At 36.3% G+C, this 20,857-nt stretch overlaps 1 protein-coding gene across 3 annotated transcripts in view; it reads left to right on the top strand.

Annotated features, from left to right (window-relative positions):
- Window positions 1–20,857, top strand: part of ELOVL2 (ELOVL fatty acid elongase 2) — a 120,013-nt gene that overhangs the window by 14,337 nt on the left and 84,819 nt on the right. Inside the window, exons 4-5 of one of the 3 annotated variants that reach the window (XM_074271581.1) lie at window positions 3,194–3,254; window positions 4,655–4,792. In XM_074271581.1, coding sequence (XP_074127682.1) covers window positions 3,194–3,254; window positions 4,655–4,792 — 199 coding nt within the window. Of the gene's footprint in view, window positions 1–3,193; window positions 3,255–4,654; window positions 4,793–5,156; window positions 5,284–9,434; window positions 9,508–20,857 lie in introns of those variants that run through there. The other 2 variants (XM_074271609.1, XM_074271635.1) reach the window with 2 other exon arrangements.

The following is a 20,857-nucleotide window of genomic DNA, read 5'->3' as shown; positions in this document are numbered from 1 at the left end:
AGAAATATTTCTATTTTATAGATGAGGAAAGTAAGAGACTTGAAGGGGTTAACTGACTTGTTCAAAGTAGAACAGTAAACAGTAGAAGTGGGACTCAAATACAAGTCTTATAACTCTTAAGTCCACTGTATTTCCATTATACCTAGATATCTCTTAAGCAATTCCTAGCCTTTTTCTCCTAAAAGAAAAAAGATAAGTTTATTTTTAGCACAAAATGTCAACAGCACATATACATAGCCATATTTTCCCCTACTTAAATTTGTTAGACTCCCTGCAATATGGTCAAACTTTTTCAAAGGAAACAAAATCTGAATCCTTTTTTGACTAGATCCAGTTCTTTGGGCTATAACAATTGAGCATTGTTAGTGGCACTAAAATTTCCAATGACCTTGAATGTGTTTTAAAATCTAAATGGTCTTTCATTTCTAGTAGAAAGCATAGTGTAATGAATAAATTATAATTAAAAAGATCTGTATTTAGGATTTTTCTTTCCTTGCAATATGCTTTTATGAGGTAATATTTTCTAGGAATTTTAGTGCATTTAATGAACTAAATTTATCTTCAATAAAATTATAATATCCTCAATATCCCAAGGAAGTCATTATTTTTAAAATTTGACCTTTTTGTAGCACTCTCTGGTGCCACCTGTGCCATCTGTGCCACCCTTCTACCCAGTTTGAATTCACACTTTAAGGTTGGGTCTCCCCCAGCTACTATCCTAAGCTCAAAGTAACTGTGGATCTGAATTCCTAAATCTATAATTCATAAGCATCCACTGATGTGCTGATCTTTAATAGTCAGAAGACACAATCAACTCAAAGCAAAGACATTTACTAAGGTGGTATTGTTAAGGGCAGTAGCTAGAAAAGAATTCCTCCTCAGGAATCTAAGACATACTCTCATAAAGCCACACATCATCCATGGTAAGAATGGGTACAGACTTAAGAGGACATTAAGAGTGATCTCAACACATTCACAAGGAACACATGTGACTAAGGTCACATATGAGGTCTCCAGTATTGCAAGGCCCAAAGTCATTTTACTTCTGATTATGTTCTCATTGTCTCTACTAGGCAAATTGCTCACCTGGACTCCCTGGACCACTCCTCTCTAAAACCCAACTCTAACTAGCCAGAGCCAATAATCTCTTGAATCCATAGTTGACTTTTTTTTCTCTCTTGCCAGAGGTCTCACTCCTTGAAGCTGCTTCCTACCTTGAAGGCTGCCTCTATAAATTGTTTCCTTCGGGAGAGTGTGTCTCTGATCCCTATCTTGAGGACTCAACTTTCCAAATTGATCCCTGGTGGATGTGGTTTCTCCTACTGGCAGAGTATTATTTCAGCTAAATGTCATGGCTGATGAGAAGAAGGAGAGACAATTGCTTCTCATACCTTCTGCCCTCTTGAAGATATATAGGGATCACCTTCCAATAAAACATAATCCCTATAATATGCTAACTACTGTCTGGAGGGGTCGACAGGTTTAGCTTTTTAAAAATAATTATTGACATGTTTCTTTTTTACATCACTTATGTTTCCCACTAGATTTAGCATTTTAAAGGCCTCCAGGATTATGGCCAAACTTTAACTTTTTCCAGCAAATGAACAGCTACCTTTCCAATTCAATCTGAGAACTCCTTTCCATTAAGTAGAAGAGATAACATGGACTAGAACAGGATTTTTTAGTTCATTAGCATATTAATACCTGGTTACTTCTGTTAGCCCTTTCTGTGATTATATCAAGTAGTTAGTAGGTGCTTGAGGTCAAAATCAAATCCTACTCTCCCACACATATTTATATATGAAAACTATAATGCAGAACAATCACATGAAAGACAGAAAAGAATAAAATGGATTGTGAAACCTATATCTATAGAAATGATTAAAATGTGAATGCAAAAGTGAAATCTCTATGATTTCAGCTGTCAAAACCCAGAATTAACTGTACAACTGAGCTGATCTGCCATAAAAAAAAAAAAAAAAAAGACTAGGATGACTCAGCTCCCATATAAGAACATGTGGACAAGTCCTCAGGTGCAATTAGAGGGTTAATAGGCAAGTCAAATGTGTTTTTGAAGTTGACTGACAGTATCCAATTCTAATTGTATTCAAAGCAACAGATCTAAATATGATTTGTTCATCTTGAGAGCTTCAAGCCCTTAAATCTAACCTCTTATATTTATCTCTACTCATTGAGCTAAAAATGCGTGATAATTGCTTAATTATTTTCTTATTCTGTGCTTTAAATATTTTATACCTTTTTCAATATGAAATCCACTAATATTGATGTTTGTACCAGGTACAAAAGCTATCTGATTTATACCTGACATTTATACAATAGTTTGTCAATTTGCCTTCCTGTGTTATTTAGAGGGGATTTCTGTTCAGCTATGGATTGGGCTACTTGGTCTCTTGATCTCTTCTACCTCAGGTTATGTGAGTTTGTTTTACTATTCATCTTGATATTGTTTTCATTGGAAGAGGAGGGGTGGCTAAAACTGATGGCACAAAAATTCCTAATGCCTGAAGGAGGGAGGGAGTGCCATAGAAAGAGGAAAAGAAAAAAAAAAAGAAAGAAAAAGTTATGTTGAACACAAATTTCAATCATTTTACAATTTTGTCTTGATTCATCTTTACTTCATTTACAAGAATTAGGGAGGAATCATGTTTCAGAGGAAAGAGAATTAGAGGAGACAGGAAGTCAGTAATCCTAATCCCTACTCTCATGGTCTCTTGTCTCCTTAATCTGTAAAATGAAGTAATTAAACTAGGTGAGCTTTACTCTTTGTTATAAAATTCTAGGATTATGCTAATACTAATTATACTTCAAAATAGCTGGGTGGCTTAGTGGATAGAGTACTTGACTTAAAGTCAGGAAGACCTGAGTTCAAATCATCTTCGGACAATTACTAGCTGTGTGACCTTAGACAAGTCACTTAATAGCTGCTTGCCTTAATCCACTGGAGAAGGAAATAGCAAACCACTCTAGAATCTTTAACAAGAAAACCCCATAGACAATATTGAAGTGCTATAGTCTATAAAGAGTCACATACAACTGAAGCAAAAACTTAACTTTGCAGACCAACACATATGTGACTTGAATTATTTGATTAAAATTTATATTACTTATGGTCTTTAGTTATTAATGTTAATAAAATTTAAAATTTTATATTCTACTTTATCTTAATCTATAGGATCCCAGTTTCCATGTGTTTAAAAAGCAAGCTCCTGTATACTTATTTTCTTCTTTGTCTAGTAAGTGAATGATGGATAATAAAAACTCCAGTTTACTGAATTACCTTTGTTTTTTGTAATAATACTATGTGTATAAAGTTTCAATTATCAGATAAAATGTAGGTAACTTACAGCTAAAGTCTGACTCTACAATTAGGTATGTGTTTATATAATGAAAATACAATGGTGAATAGAGTGGAAGGATGATGATATGGTAGTTAATAAGAAAAGTACAGATCTGATTTAAAAATTTAAGTTCATTTCATGTATTAAGCTTTCTAGGTGTGACACATTAACTTTTAATTTTTAACCTGATTATTTGAAGACTGATTATCTTTCAGTGCTGTAGAGGAGGAAAATAAAACTATCCTCCAGAATGCAATAGACAAAATATTTGCATTATGTCATGCCAGATTAAATGCACCATGATATTAACATCCAGATTCTTTATAATCTGGGTACCCACAAAAGCTGAGGGAATCTTTGTTCTGTAGCATATAAATGTGACATAGAAATTTGATTAATGAGTCCTTTGGGCTGAATCCTGGCTTTTAAGATTCTGTAATACTGAGCTGATATATCAAAAATAAAAACTCTATTATCATATAAAAAAAAGGTGATATGTTACAGCAAAGATGGCAATCATATGACAATTTATTACCGCTTAAAAATCACAAGATATCAATCTTGTTCTTTAGGCTCCAACAATGCTTTTTTACAAGGAACTTTGAGACCTTACCTTCAGCTGAGTTGCAGGAAGGTTAGGCATGCAGTTATATTGTATGCCTACAAGGTTAACTGGATATAGGCTTTTGTGTCCTAAATTACTCAAATGACTTATACAATAAATATAATAAAGCTTAAAGTTTTTAAAGTTTTAAAGTGATTAAAGGGGAACAATAAGGGGAAAGGAAAGACATTTTCCAATTTCACCAAACATGTGTCCCCTAAACTTCACATTTTCACCTAGGGATATGAAACAGAACTCGGGATGTGAGAGATTCTTTCAGCTCTCACCGTAGTGAAGTCCGAGTAACCTTTAGGGTAGAGTGGCACGTTTTGTCAGTTCGAGTCTGATACCGAATTTGTGCTTAACTAGGTGTCAGGCTGGACTTAGGAGGCAGAATAATTGTCCCGATTTGGATGCATCTCTTCCTGCCACTTCTGTGCTCCCCTAAGCACACCTCCTCCTAAGCACAGAAGTCCCACTCCCTCTTCCGTCCTCAACCAATTAGCAAAACGAAAAACTACAAATCCGAGCAATCTTATAGAAGGGGGATCCTTCCCAACCTCGTCGCCTTGGAAGAAGGGGGGGGGGGTAAGGCAAGAAAAGCAATCGCTTCACCTTCGACACAAATACATCTTATAAATACATCTCTGCACCCTCCCCGAACAACCACTGGCTTTTCTTTTGAGGGTAGGTTCAAAGAGAACTGCGAGCTGCCGGACCCGTGGTGGAGCGTCCTTGGCTGCGAATCTCCGCCCGTCCAGGAGGGGGCGGTGGCGGAGCACCTGAGACCTCCAGTTTCGAGAAAGGCTACAGGAGCCAAAGCGGTAAGGTAAGGTGTAACTGGAGGTAATGGTCAGAGAGTGAAGGGCTGGCCGGAGGTCCGGCAAGCTGTGGTCTCTTCCTCGGCCCCGCCCCCTCCACTTGCGTTGCCCCCTCCCTTCGTCTAGCTTCCTCCTCCGCCTTCCCATGCCTGTAGTGCAGGCTTCCCTTCCCTAGAGGGCGCAGCAGAAACGGAGTGAGAGACTGAGGGGAAGCCTTAGGAGCCTCGGGGCCGCGAGGCTGCGAGGGAGGGAGGGGGAGAGTCGGGAGAGGAGGGAGGCCGGTGCGAAAGGGAGGCGGGGGTGGGGGGCGGGGGCAAGGCCGAGCCGAGCAGTGTGGGGCGTGAGTGTGTGTGCCTGGGCGTGCTCTGGGGTGTGTGTGCGCGCGTGTGTAAAACCTTATAGAGGGCGCGCCCGCCGCGCGCGGGGCAGAGGGAGGCTGGATACCCTGGACAGCGCATCTCTTCGCTCCTCCGGGCTCGCAGAGACTTGGCCAAACATGGTGAGTGCGCGAGGAAGTGCCGGTGCAGGGACCCAGGCGGGGCAGGGGGCCAGAGGGGGGACGGCGGCGGCGGCGGCGGCGACGGCGGCGGCGAAGCCCCCCTCCCCCCGCTCTCCACCCCACCTGAAGGGGTCTCTTACACGCGCGCGCGCACACGTAATGGGTAGGGACCAATGCCCTGCCCGGCTGGGTGACCGCGAGTTCGCGCGCGAGCCCCAGTCCGGGGGAGGGGGGTGGGGGTGTGTGAGGGAAGTAACGAGCCCGTCGAGCGGTAAGCAGCCCGGCCACGGTGCACAGCCCCACGCAGTCACACCCCCTGGAACAGCGAGCCGGGGACACGCGCCTGATCTGGGCTGGTGACCACGAGCTGTGCGAGAGCTTCGACTCTTCTCCTGCCCAGCTGTTGGGGGACAAGTGGAGATATAGCATGTCCACTCACCCACCATCCACTGACATGTGTGCATCCACCTACGGCGTTAGGTTAATCATCTACAAAGAGCCCTGCTATCTGTCCCCCAACCCACACCCGATCCTGGCTCACGCAAGTGGGCTCTCATGCTTCTAACTCCGGTCACGGCGTGGGTTAGTCTTCGGTCCACTTCAAGGACAAGATCTCTATTTTGTCTTCTCCACCGTGTCTTCTCCACCTCCCAAACCGCTTTCTTTTCCCACTTTAATTTCTTTTACTGGTGACTTGTCTCATGAAACTACTGAATTTGGGCATGAATTTGTCTGTGGTGGAAGAAAGCCCTTGGCCTGGGTTTCACAAGACCTGACTTCAAATCTATTCTTAAAAATTAGTAGCTGTGAGATGTTGGCTACGCTACCTTATTCTAAACGTTTCCTCCCCTGTCAAATGTTTCCATGTAGACTTCGGGAGCTGGCTCCAAGGAAGGAATTTGATAAACCTTAAAGCATTTTGGAAATGAACTTGTCATTTCAATTTTATTTGAACGTTTGTTTCTAGCTATATGATTATAAAAGTCGTTATGTGCCCTTTAGTAAGTACATAGTGTCTGTTATGTTCATGGTATCTGCTTTCCAACAGTTGTCTTCACCTTCCAGTTCTTAAAAACACTTTGCTGAATATCAGTCTTTGTCCCCAGAGAAGGGAATGGATGGATGGATAGCTCAAGAGCCCTTGCCTTTAAACTTGACCTTGTAGCTGCAAGGGGAGAAAACATGCTGTACTGTGCTATCAGAACCAGCATAAAGCCAAATCCTGGATAAGTTGTTTTCTGGTTCCAAGACACATGATTAGAGTTTTCCTTAGGCCCTATATTTCACATTGAATCTTGCCTTCCTTAGTCTTCCCCAGGTCATCCTAGACTTGTCAATGTCCAAATCCTTTCCACACTCAAATTTATCAGTACTATTATCTTATCCTCAAAGGAACTAAGTATTAACTTGATAGAATGACAAAAAGTATTCAGAGTAATGTGGGAGTCAATTATAGGATAATAGATTTTGAGTTGGAAGGGACTTTAAATATCATCTTGTCCATTTTCTTCTCCTTGTCATTTCTCAGCTAAAGAAATCCATACAAAGAAATAAAGTGGCATGGATAGTAAATGGCAAAAACAGAATCCTAACCCAAAGCAATTCTAGTGCAGAAGGCTAGAGGTCTGGTTGTTATGTAACTATTGATGTATATTAACTGGGACTATCTGGAGACAGTGTCTCCACCTTGCACATCTTACTCATTGTTAGATTATAGTCTGAAAGTGATTAGATTAGATGAGATTTATGTTTTTAGGCATATCCTTCACAGTTTACAGGAAATCAGTCATGTGTTTTACTTGTGCATGAGATTGTCCCTGTATTTCATGTTGTCCTCTTCCTGACTAAATGCACTATATGTGGCTTTCAATCTTGGAAAGCAGAGACTTTTTGGGAATCATATTTGACTGATCTACTTGGAGTTCAAGTTTTTGTTCTGAGGTGTCTAGAGTGAGAGTTTTTCTTAATTGAAGATATGTTATCTGGGAAGTTATATCCCAAATCAAGAGATAAGATACTTCTAAACATTTTCTCCGTTGCTACAGTGATAGTTTTTTCATGTTGTAGCAAAAGGTGTGATATTGATGCTTTTCAAAAGAAAGCTTTTTAAAAAGAATACAATGAAAATGAAGTTTCTGAATGTCAATTACATGAAACCTTGTAACACTTATATTTATGTGTAAGATGAACTGGAAAGAAAAGGAAATGTATCATCTAGTCTTTGTTATTTTGATTATTTTGAGATAATTCTTCTCTCAAGAGTTATGCTTTTAAATCTACTTGGATTTTACATATTTGAATGGCGATTTGCATGTACTAGATTACTTAGATTTATTAATCATAGTGTACTCACCTGGAATTTTCAAAATCTACTGCCAACCTGATCACTAGAAATTGAGAGATAACTAAAAGTTATTACTAAGAGGGTTAAAGTGGCCCTGACTAAGGAGGAGAGTAAACTAAGTGACTTTTTCAATTGCATTCCACTTTTATGATTCAGTACTACTGTCTTCATTCTTCAGATAAGTGTTGAACTAATTATTTAAAATTTTATTATCACCCATAACATGTAATAATGTATATACAGACCATAGAGAATCATTCATTGTGCGTGGTTAGGTTCATTCCTAGGGCTACCAGACTTCTCTTTGCTGGTCTGTGGAATGATCTACACTTTTTTACTTCTAAATTGTCTAGAGTGCTTGGTGAAGGCCATCCAATGCTACTACTTCTTTCCCAAAGTTTATAAATTACACATTTGTATTTTTCCTTTAACTTGTACAGAATCTTTGTCTACTAGTTATTCTAAGATTTTAGTACCTATAAATAAATTCTTTAGTGGAAACTTTTAGAAATCACTAAGTGTATGTTATTTTTAAAATTTCTAGTTGTCCATTCATGTATATTTTTCTTTTACTTTAATCTTCATGTTTCTGGTTTTGGTAAAAGATTTTACCAAATCTAGGAACTGGGAGTCTGATTACTTTCTCGTACTGACCATGTTTGTAGTTTAGAGATCTGATTAAGACATGTTCTATTCATTGTCACTGTGTGTGAATTAAAAATTTCCCTCTCTTTTTAACTGTTAGTACTCCTTTGAGTGCCTCATTGCTACAGTATGCTTTTTGAAACAGAAAGAAAGCTACTCATCTTTCAGACAGTGTTCTTTCTGTTTCCTCTCGATGTTAGTAATTCCACCAGCTCTTCCGTCTACAGTGTCTGAAATCTGACTCTTTCCTCTCTTTTCCCTCCTACCCAGGTTTTAATCAAATATTCTCATACTTTCACTTAACAATATCTTTAAAAAAAAAACAAAACTCCTTTCTTATTAATTGCTATAGTTCAAAATTCCAAATATGGTGGCTATTTTTTTTTGCCTTTAATTATGCAGATTTTCCTTCCTTTTTAGCACTGTGATATAGTAGAAGAAACACTGGCTATAAAGTCAGACTATTCAAGTCCACGCTCTGATGATTATTAACTGTAATGAGCATGGGCCTCATTTTCTTTGTCTATAAAATGAGGGAAATTCTAGTTATTCTAACTATATCATAATTGTTATTATAAGAGTATCAAATGATGCAATTTATGAAAAGCATGTTTATAATCATAAAGTTTCTGCTGCTATTTCTTCTATTTGTAATAGCTTTTTTCTGACAACTTTTTTCATTTCCACTTCATCCTTTATTTCTTTTCTTTTTTCTATCCTCTTTCCCTTTCTACCTTCCTTCCTTCATACTCTTTTTTCATGTCAAGTACAAATTTCATTTTTTTACCCTTGAATCAATATATCTCTAATTCTATCTTGTTCCTTCATCTGCATTTTTATTCTGTCACAAATAATATTCATTTTTTTGTTGAGACTATTACTAACTTTTCTCCTTTATCAAAGACTCAGAACTAATGTCTCTTAAGTGATAATATGACATTAGAAATATCCTTCAAAGTCATTAATAAAATTGGAAAAATACTGAAAGAGGAATAGCAAATTGAAAGGAAAAATAAAACACTTCCCGGTTTCTAAGATTCACTTGTTCTCAACTAGTGGCACTGGATCTGATACATTCTTTATGCCAAGGCAAGTGTGCTCTCTAAGCATAGAGTAGAAAAGAGCTTTCTTTAATTTTCCTCATATTTCCTCCCTTACCTAGGATTACAGCCAAGTGAATGGAGAAATCTGGTGAGATATTGGAAATTGAGGAATTTGATGAGATATTTGTAATGGTAGGATTTTTTTTTTCTATGCATCTATATTAAGTATGCAAGGGGAGGGAGGGAATAAAGGGAAGAGAGGGAGGGAGGGAGGGAGGGAGGGAGGGAGGGAGGGAGAGAGGGAGGGAGGGAGGGAGAGAGGGAGGGAGGGAGGGAGAGAGGAAGGGGGAGAGGGAGGGAGGGGGAGAGGGGGAAGAGGAGGGAGAAGGGGAGGGAGAAGGGGAGAGAGGGAAGAAGGGAGTGAGGAAGAGAGAGGGAGGGAGGGACAAAGGGAGAAAGAGGGAGGAAGTGGGAGGGAGGGAGAGAGAATGGACAAAAGTACAATTCTAAGATGATTTAGATTCATTAAAAATTTTAAAGATGGATTTAAACCTACAAAAAGTGATTATAATAACATTAAATTTCATAGACTTACTTTAACTCAATCCCTATTTGTAGTGAAAGTCCTAGAGAGATATGGAAATAGCCCCAAATCATAAGAGTGAGTAGCTAGGTATTTTCTGGATCTAACTCAGCCACTCTTCTCCTCTCAAGTACTGAACATAAGAAGATTGGCAAGATAACCTATTGTTCTTCTTTTCTGTGTAGTAGAATGTTAAACATGACACTAAATGTTAGTCTATTTCCCATGAATGGAAAGATTAGGTTTCACACAACTATATGGTTACTGATAGTAATAGAATAAAAGCATTGACAACATGCTTCTAACCACTGCTATCTTGATCCTAAATTTTAGGGAAATGTTTTCTTCTGTATAATCTGTCTATCTCTCTGTTTCTGCCACTGTTTGACTCTCTCTGTCTCTCTCATAGATAGAAGAGGGTTGGATGAGTAATTTCATTGATTTAGGGACTTTCTACTAATGCAGGTCTGTACCTTTTCTATATTATAGACTTACAGAGTTGCCTAGAGATTTGAAAGATTAAGTGACTTTCCTATTGTTCTTATTGTCAACAGTATGTGTCAGGACTTGAACCTGAGTTGTTCTGAATCTAAGGCCAGTTCTCTATCCACTATTTTGTGTGTGTATGTATGTGTATGCGCACGCACATATGTATATACATGTATAAACAGGGATACACATAGAGTCAACAATTTAAAAACATTCAAACATTTATTAAGCACTAAATTCAAGGCATTGTGTCAGGCTTGAAGAGAAATATTAGCTATAATCCTTTCAGTTAAGGAGCTCATAATCTAAGAGAAGAAATATGATATGTACACAAAATAAACATAATATAAAAGGGAGTGTGTTGACTGCCTAAGAAATGTAAAGAATATCTGATAATTAAGAAGAATATCTAAGAAATTCATTAGTTAAGATACTTTTATATTGTTATTAATTAAAATTAGTTATTTGTTTGAAGTAAGCTCTTTTGCCTTTATTAATCATCTATTTACCCTTTTTAAAGGGAATTCAGTATATGATCTTCTGAATTTACAGAAAAGATAACAGGGGATGATTATTTGCTTTTTAATAAAATTCATTATGATAGGTTTCTTTTAAATGGTAAATAATTTTACTACATTTATATGATTTAAATAATGGAAATTTGTTTTACACAAACATGTTTTTCAGTCATGTCCAAGTATTCATGGCCCATTTGGGGTTTTCTTGGCAAAGGTAGCAGAGTAGTTTACAATTTGCTTCTCCACCTCATTTTACAGATGAGGAAACTGAGGCAAAATTGTTTTTCTTTCCTTTTATATTAATGAAGTCACTTATGTTTCATATAAGTTTTCCCTATTTCCCAATAGTTGATTTTTCATCAAATCCATCCATATAAGACTTATGGTCTTGCCAAAAACAATAGGGGTGGAAGAACCTTTGAGACAAGGCAGTTACAATATTTGAAATGTCTCTTGACCCAGAGAGAGGCAGAAATCTGGGGATGTGACCTCTGGCTTCATGTGTGACATAAACAGTCCAAGATTTCAAACAAACAACTCTGGGAAGTTGGCTCCATTCCTGTGCAGCTTTGACTTTTCCAGTGACCCTGACTATTGGAACATGATATGTACAATACCCCATTCTTGAGGATTTTCAGGGATCAAACTGATGATACAAACCATAAAAAAGTTACAAATACAAAATATTTATATTGATAAATAATTTCAGAATCAATTAGCAAAAATTCATAAATAACAATCACTATCAGTACTCATCAAAACTCTTCTATGTTGAGAATCATGCTAAATTATAGAGAAGATAAAGAATTTTGATAAAATAGGGCTCATGGTTTTATAGGAAGATAAAACAAAAACACAGAAATTACAGGATAAACACATTAGAGAGTTGTCAAACATAATAAGATTAAGTTAGGTAGTGTAATTTCAGGCTGTAAAAGGCCTTGAATATGAGGAAAGAAGAGTTTGAACTTTGCTTGGGAAGCCCAGGGAGCTACTGAAGCCTTTTTAGAAGAGTAGTAACATAACTAGATTTAAATAGCATGTGAGCAGCTAGGGGGCACTGTGGTTAAAATACTGGACTTTGCAGACAGAAAAACCTGGATTCAAATTTTGCCTCAGATACTTAATTGATTGTGTGACATCAGGTTAATCATGACCTCTGTCATCCTCATTTTCATTTTCCTCATTGTAAAATGTGGAGAAAAATAACTACTATTTTGCAGGGTTGTTGTGAAGATAGAATGAGATAACATAGATAAAGTACTCTATACACCTCTATACACTCTATACCCTGGCTCCCTAGCCTGGGTGGCCAAGCTAAGATGGATAGCCAAAAGAGGTAAGGATTTTGGTAGTGAACACGTGGGTCTTCTGACCAGGTGTTCACTTGGGAACCAACAAGTCAGGGCATTATGTGAGTAGGTATAATAAAGGCTTTTAAGATTACACGTGGCTGTTCTTGAGCATGCTACCGGTTATTAAGCTATAGATTCAAGAGATTGTGGCCAGAGACCTTTGAAGGCCTCAGAGGAGGCGAGCCGGATAGAGTTGACACTGCAAAGGACAGTGGTCAAAGGTACTCTGTTGGGCCTAGGATAGACTAGTAATTGTAACTGCCAGGAGGGCACATTAGGAGGCAGTTAGGTGGCATAGTGGATAGATGGCTGGATTCACGAAGTTCTGAGTTGCAATTCTTCTTTGGACACTTACTAAGAGAGTGACCCTGAGCAAATCATTTAACCTCTTCCTACATTTTTTCAGTTATAAAATGGAGATAAAAATATCACTTACTTCCCAGGATTGTCTTCTAGGTAAAATGGGATATTTGTAAAGTGCTTTGCAAATCTTAAGACACTTCAAAAAATGCTAGCTATTAGCAATATATACAAAGCTTGGGATAAAAAGAAGAGACAGTGAAGATGGGGAAGTTATTACAATAGGGGTAATAATGAATGCCTACATTTGGCTTCTTATAGTAAGAATAGTCAGGGGGGTATAGATTCAAGAGAAAATTGAAATATATGACCTTACATACAGGATGTGAGGTCAGGGATAGGAAAAGTCAGAAATTACATTAAATTAACTGACTTATTTAAGAACAATTACTTATTGGCAATAAAGAAGGACTAGAACCCTGGTCTTCTGAGTGCCAGTTCAGTGCTGCCTCCACCATGTCAACCTGCTTCCCACAGAAAGAAGGTAATTTAAAAGGAAATCTCAGGCAATCAACAAATATTTCTTAAGAGCCTACTATGTACAAGTACTGTGTCAGGTTCCAGGGATACAAAAACAATGAATGAACAATCCCTATCTGAAGGGAAGCATTTGTCTATGATTTACAAAAAACTTAATTGTTTTAAAATTTGACTCATTTAGAAAGATTTAATTTAGATTTAGTTTTTCAGGTATACATCTATTGTATAAAGCCATTTTACCTGGCTTGACTCAATAGTATTAGTGAACCCGGATTAAGTGAAGACTCTCTGATTCTCTCATTAGTATTTGTCCTTTGAACTAGAGGAGAAAAGTTAGACCTTGTGGTGTGTGCCAGCCGGAGCCATTATGTTCTGACATTTTTGTAAATCTCTGATAGCCAGAGATAAACTGTGGGTTTTGGGGTCAGTTTTGTTTAAATGCCCATGGTCCAATTATGTACACTTAAACAATTTCCCTAGAAACTATTTTCCTTAATGGCTGTCATTATTTATAGAAGGGCTAATGTGACATAATATAAAGAGTAAAAGGGCTGAGCACTTGAACTTAGGTTTGGACAGAGGAATTCCCTGCTTTTGGTAAATATATGTAGGCATGGAGGAGAAAGGTATTATCATTTAGTGGCAATTTATGTATATTTTTAATATATGTATACTTTGCAGCTTGTTAGCACAGTAGATAAAGTGCTGGGTCTGTAGTCAGAAAGGCTCAACTTCCTAATTCAAATCCAGCCTCAGACACTTAGTCATACTTAGTTGTGTGACACTGTGTAAATCTTACTCCTGTTTGCCTCAGTTTCCTCAACTATAAATTGAGCTGGAGAAGGAAATGGCAAACCATTCTAGTATCTTTGCTAAGAAAGCCCCAAATGGGATCATAAAGAATCAAACATGACCGGAAGATATTGAAACAATAACAAATATGTGTGGCTATACATGTAGATACAAACACACACACACACTTATATAAATATAGATATATATATATATATTATATCAATGTCCTCTATAAGGGGAAATACTTCATCTGAGCTGTCTCTAATACTACACACTTAAGAGGGGACAGCAGCAACAACCAAAATGATAATTTAATTGAAGCTTTATGTATTTGTTGTATCTCTTAATTTCTTACCCTCAAAGAATTCTATTTTTGATGGGGAAAAAAGGAAACAAAAGTTTACTCTAAGAAAATGAGTTTCCACAGGTGTGCTTGAAAATGTTTCCAAAACATAAGTTTCAAAACTAGAAGCTCGGGAATTTTTATTACCTGTTTCTATGTGTATTTTTATAGCTCATTCATAAGCAAAATAACTTGCTGACTTGAATTTCATTAGCCGGAATGCTCAGAATTCAGCTTAAAAGTGGTGGGCATATAGTTTTAGGGGTGTAAATAACTGGCATCAACTTCAAGTAAGAATATCTTGTCAAGGATTTCTCCTTTGATTCATTGTCAGATAAATTACAGATTAATTCCACCCAAACATGATTTTCTTTGAAGTGACCTTTATGTTCATTTTCTTTCTCTTTGACCAGCAAGTTAAGTAAGCAATACTGTTATCCTGAAAGTCTGGGGAATGTTTTTTCCTTTTTAAAAAATCAGTTATTTTTATCAATTTAATTTTGCATTCTAGGCAGTGTGCCTTTGTGGATAGAAAGCCACAATTGGAGTGAGAAAGAGCTGAGAAAAATTCTTACCTATATATACTGGCTATAGACAAGTCATTTCAACTCTCAGGGTTCTAGAATCTTGGAGTATAAATTGCCAAACACTTGTCTTTCTGCATTATTAGAGGAAACTTCTTCAGTAAGTGATTCCAATATCAATTAAATCATAGGTTTGGACAAAAAACAATAGACTACAAAAAAAATAATCCTTTTTTAAAAAATAGCTTTCCTAATAATAGCATATGCTCTATTAGTGACTTCCTCAATTTGATATAGCAAATAATCTCTTAATGACTGTTAGAACTAGGAAGACCCTAAGAGATTATTTTAGCCAACCCCGCCTTCCCTTCACAGGGGAAGAGACTTGTCTGTGCCCAAGGCATAGAATCAGTGAATACCAGAGCTGAGACTAGGATCCAGGGCTGTTTTCCTTTTACTTAAACCACACAACTACTCCTAAGGGAGGAAGAAGTGACTGACTTAGTCAAGAAAGGACTATCTGAAATTGAGGAAGATGGGAGTGAGAGACCCAGGCTCTTAATGGATCTCTGCCTCCAATCTCTTCCTGTCTTCCCTCTCCAGTCATTCTTCACAGAACTAACAAATTGATATTCTTAAAACATGTCTGATTATATAACTTTTCTACTTATTAAAGCTTCTTTGGTTTTATATTGTCTCTAGAATAAAATACAAAGTCCTCTGATTGGCATTTAAAGCCCTTTACCATCTGGTTGCAACTTACTTTTAAAAACTGATTTCACATTACTCCCCTTCATGAACCCTTAAGTTCCCACCAAACTAGTCTACTTGCTGTCCCATCTCTGAACCACATGCTCTTCTCTATTCTATCCATCGAGCCTAGAATGCTTTCCTTCCTCATCATGTTCTTGGTTTCCTAGTTTCTTTCAGAGTTCAGCTCACATGACAGCCTTTCTTGATTTCCCCCTTCCCAGTTGACAGTATCCTTTGTCCCATCCAACTTACTTTATATTTTCTGTGTTTATAGTGTCTTATTTATTAAACTGTGTGCCTAGTTTTTCACCCTGTAGATATTAAATTCCAAAAGGGCAAGAATTTTTTTTTTTTGTTGCAATCTATGTGTATCCAGGGGCCTGGTCCCATGCTAGGCATATATTTACTATATGCTTAATAGATAATTGTTGAATTAAATCTGAATGAAAAACTAAAAAATCTACTTTTGAAGGTAGTTTCTCCAAAGATAACTAGACACTAAAGAACTGAAAAACCATAACTGGCCTCCTGTGGTCAAAGTACCACCTTTAATCTAAAACAATCCCTTACTACCAAGAAAGAAACTTAGTTGCAAATCTTAATAACAAAACAACTAGATATGTTTTTGAAGGAAGTAGATTATGGCTTTATAAGATTAGGCAGAGGCAAGTACCTTACATGCTATAGGTAATCCAATCCTAATATAGCTTCTTATTTATTTTTTAAAAATATGTTTATCAGGGCAGGTAGATGTCACAGTGAATAGAGTACCAGCCTTAGAGTCAGAAAGACCTGTTCAATGTGACCTCAGATACTTGACACTTAACAGCTGTGTGACCCTGAGCAAGTCACTAACCCCAAATGACTAGCAAAATAAGTAAATATAATAAAAATATGTCATTAAAATCAGAATTGGAAGCCCATTTATTTCTCATTCATAGTACACATTCATTTAAAATGACCTTCTTATTTCTTAGTCAATAAGTAAATGAGTTTTTATTGGGAACATGTTGTTTGCAGGGCTCCATGCTGTGCCCAGTAGAGGATATGAAGATGAATAAAACTATAGTTTTACTTAGGGTTGATACATGGGATAATCCAATCTTGTGTCCTGATGCCAAAATTTAGAGTGTGTTGACAAAGCCTATTCTCTTTTCAGCTAGTAAGGACAGGAGTTAGCATCTAGTCAATAAAAATAATAAAATTTGAGCAAGAATTTTCTCTTCTTCAGCCCTATACTATTCCTTCTGCCAAGGTAGCTTCCCCAGTGGCAGTCTGTGGTCTCTGCTCACAGAAATGAATATTTGGGGGCAATGATGTCTTTCCTCTAGCAGGCTCTTATGTCCTGAGATTTGAATTTTTTCTCTTCAAGTTCCCTCTGTCCCTATACTTAAGAGAATTTGTCATAATTTTTCCTGATCCCTAGAATTATTAGTTTTATCTTTATACAAGACAAATTATCCACCCTAAAGGTTCTTAGAACTAATTAGGGGAAATAATATAAGGCAAGCAGTAAAGGAGAGATCAATGAGTGATATTTGAACTAGACTTTGAAGAATAAATAAGATTTCTGGAGGTGGAGAATAGCTATTTCTATAGGTAGAGTTAAGCAATAGCAATAAATCCATTCAGTTTGACATTAGAAGTAAGTTTTTTTTAATACTTAAGCCTTGAAGAGCTTGCAATTTACATCTTTGGAGAAGATATTTAGTAAGAACAGAAATCATGGGAATACTGAAGTATATAAATTATTAGTTTAGTAGCTGAGAAATAAAGTCTAAAGAAAGTTAATATGAACGCTATATCACTCCAGGAAAAGCAGGATGAATTAACACATGGAGTACAGACTAAGAGTCATATGAAATAGAATGACATTCCTTCCCTCTCTTAAGCCACTTGACTTCATCCTGTTGGCCATGGCTATTTTTCCTGAACTTTTCAAAGAAAGTGAATTTGAAGAAAAGCTGTAGAGATATGCTATCATAACTATAGTTTTGCTTTGAACTTTTTCTACTGATAAGCAACTCTGAACAAATGTAGTCACTGAGATGTAATATTTAATTATTCATTTTGTTATCCAGGACTCCAAGCATTGATTATTATTTAAGTGTTGAATTTCACCAGCAATTTGCATAGGTCACATTCTGAAATATATTATGAGAAATTCATATATACATTTATGTCTCATAAAAATGTGTAAAATTATTGAACTTTTTTTAAATTAATAGATTATGGTTTACTTAAACTGGAAAAGAAATTAATTTAAATTAATAGATTATGGTTTACTTAAACTGGAAAAGAAAATGAATATATTCCCTTGAAACATTAAGCCTGTAGGTATTTTACACATCATTGGAAATTATTTAACTAATCCAGTTTGTAATGAATAGATTTCCTGAATTGAAAAAAACATTTTTGAAGGACAATGCATCTAACCAATTTCGCCTAATACAGGACTCAGTGTTAAGGGATAGTGGAAGACAAATTTGTAAATGTGATATAGGGATCCAGTTGTAGCAAGAGTTGACAATCAGGCTAAGTAGTGTGGGCTCTATTCTGCAGATCATGGGAAACTATTGAAAGATTGTGAGAAGACCTAGCATATAATAAGAATGTGAATAACTAGCATTTATACAGCATTTTAAATTTGCAAAGCCCCTGTACATGTGTTCTCTCAGTTGATCCTTATAGTAGTCCTGGGAGTAAGGTACTACTACTCTTATTTTATAGATGAGGAAATAGGTTGAGAGAGGTTACCTGACTTGTCCAGAGTCATTTAGCAAATAAGTAGGGTTTTATGGTTTTGATTTTTGTTTTTATTGGTACTTACATTTATTTCAGGTATGCATTTACATGCATATTACTGAGCAAAATTGAATTGTGAACAAAAATACAAATATCATAACAAACATTATCAAATAACATAACTGGTACTAGAGTTATAAGCATATTAATGGAACTGGTAAGGAAGAATTATGGAAGAGGACTATAGCTATGGCATTTTTCTTTTTAACCAAGACAAAACTTTCAGTAGCACCATAATGGCTAGAAATGAAGATAGAATATTTTTACTACTACTTTTTCAGAATCATTTGCTTTGCATTTAGTGAATTAGGCAGGAAAGTGAAAAGCGCATGTATTTTGACTAGCATCAAGTTCTTTAATAAGCAAAATTTAAAGAGAATAAAGCTAGCCATACTGGGAATCTGCCTTTTGTACCTGTGTGAGCCTGCATTGTACTCTGATTTAATGTTTGGAGATGAGCATGTACTTTATAAACTGTTGTAAAACTTGTCCCTTAATGCCTGAGTGAGTCTTTGGTAGGCTTTTTCATTATTATTAGCAATAAGAATTATGTGTTTCCCTATCTACCACAATCATTTTGGGTTCTGTGGTTTTTCTTTATAATCCAAGGTGGCCAAAGAGAATGTCCCAGAAAACAACACAATAAATTCCTTTAACAAACAACCAGGCACTTAAAACCCAGTCTTTTTCAAAGGTACCGAGAATCAATGAGGCACATTCTTGCCCTCAATGAAAAAAGTGACTATTTCTTTAAAATACCTATAAACCAATGGAACCTGCAAATAAGTATTTAGGATAGGGTTTAAACTCAGGTATTCTTGACTTCAAGTCCATTACTATATCCACTGCACTACATAAATAGTGTGTATTATAAATAAATATAAATAGACATAAATAAATCAATGTTATAGGAAAATTAATATAGCACTAGTCTTAAGTTTGGATTGGAGAGAGAGAAACAAATCAAGGAGAGTACTTATTTAGCTATATTCCTAATATAGAACAATCACAAAGATCTGCTGAAGGCACAAATGCTATTCATTTTTCCTGTTCATTTTTCTATTGACAGCTCTAGAAAGTCCTCTCTTTAAGCCTTAGCTAGTTACTATTTACTTGAACAGGGCAAAATGTTTGTTTGTTTGTTTGTTTGTTTTTGTCCTGCGTCAACAGATTTTAATTATAACTGTTAGGTGTCACCTTTTACAAGTGAGAAAGTGTTTTGGATATTTGTCCTCTTAGTTCTTGGCTTTATTCCTGAAGAGCTGTGCACGAGTATTAACTATAATTGTAATTAAGGAGTTAAAGAAATCAAAGCTATGTATTTGTTACTAAAATCATTTTGTATTGAATAGTTTTCAAAAAAGGCTGAATTTGATATGTTAAATTAAAAAGCTATTTTGAAGGTTGATTTTATGGATTTGAAACACAGATTTAGAATCCCAAGAGTTTTATGAATATCCTTAAGCTTACTCCTGAGAGTTCTTGTCTATCTATATCAGTATCTTATTTCTAGGATATTGAATGCTTTGATTTTAACAACTCATCGCAGAAGAAATGGATGCTTCATCCAACTAGGTGGTACAGTGGCTAGAGCTCAGGACCTAAAGTTAAGAAATCCTAAATTCACATCCTGTCTTAGACTTACTAGCTATATGGTACTTGGAAAGTCACTGAATCTTTTTGCCTCAGTTTTCTTATCTGTAAAATGGGAATAATGATGACACCAGTCTCCCAGAGTCATTGTGAGGATAAAATTAGAATAATATTTGCAAAGTTCTTTGCAAAAAGCACCTAGAAATGCTAGTTACTATTGCTTTTTATTTTATTTTATTTTATTTTAGCTCCCTTTGGATACGTTTACATTTTGAATACCTCTTCCCTTCTCTCCTATCACCTCACAGGCTAAGAGCTTCCATAAAAATAACTTATATTTCAGTAGTACTTTATGGTTTCAAAGCATTTTTCTCTCAATAATACTGTCAGATAGACAAGAGAAACATGGTTTGCATTTTAGAGGTAAATTAATTGAGACTGAGAGAGGTTGAAAGATTTGTTAGGAAGTAGTAAAGCTAGGACTCTGGACAAAGATCAAGTTTCTAATTTCTATTCCCAGAGTTTTGTTTTGTTTCTTAATATGCTCCAGCTATCAAAAAGTTTGTTTCCTTATCTAATCCAAGCCTAGTTTCCAACTCCAAAATTTCTCCTCTTTCTTGCCTTATTCAAAACTTCTACTTGCTAAAACTTTTACTCACTATAGATCTGCATGTGCCAATTTATCTGAAATTTGTAATTTTATAGATGTAGGATTACACCCTAGTCTGTAATTTAGATAGAGAACTGCTTTTGGCTCAGAAAAGTTGACTTGCCTATAGTTATCCAGTTGGTAAGTACCAACTGTAGGATTCAAACTTGGATCCTTCTGATTTGAAGTTTAGCACTATTCACACTTCACCTGCAAAAAGAGCTATGTCTTACTTAGCCTTTACTTATTTCTTAAATTTTAAATCTATACGTTTTCCTGCAAGTGTTGAAGGTTT

Source organism: Sminthopsis crassicaudata, chromosome 1 (genome assembly GCF_048593235.1).
Source record: "Sminthopsis crassicaudata isolate SCR6 chromosome 1, ASM4859323v1, whole genome shotgun sequence".
In the NCBI taxonomy this organism is placed as follows: Eukaryota; Metazoa; Chordata; class Mammalia; order Dasyuromorphia; family Dasyuridae; genus Sminthopsis; species Sminthopsis crassicaudata.
This window is presented reverse-complemented; position numbering and strand designations above follow the sequence as displayed.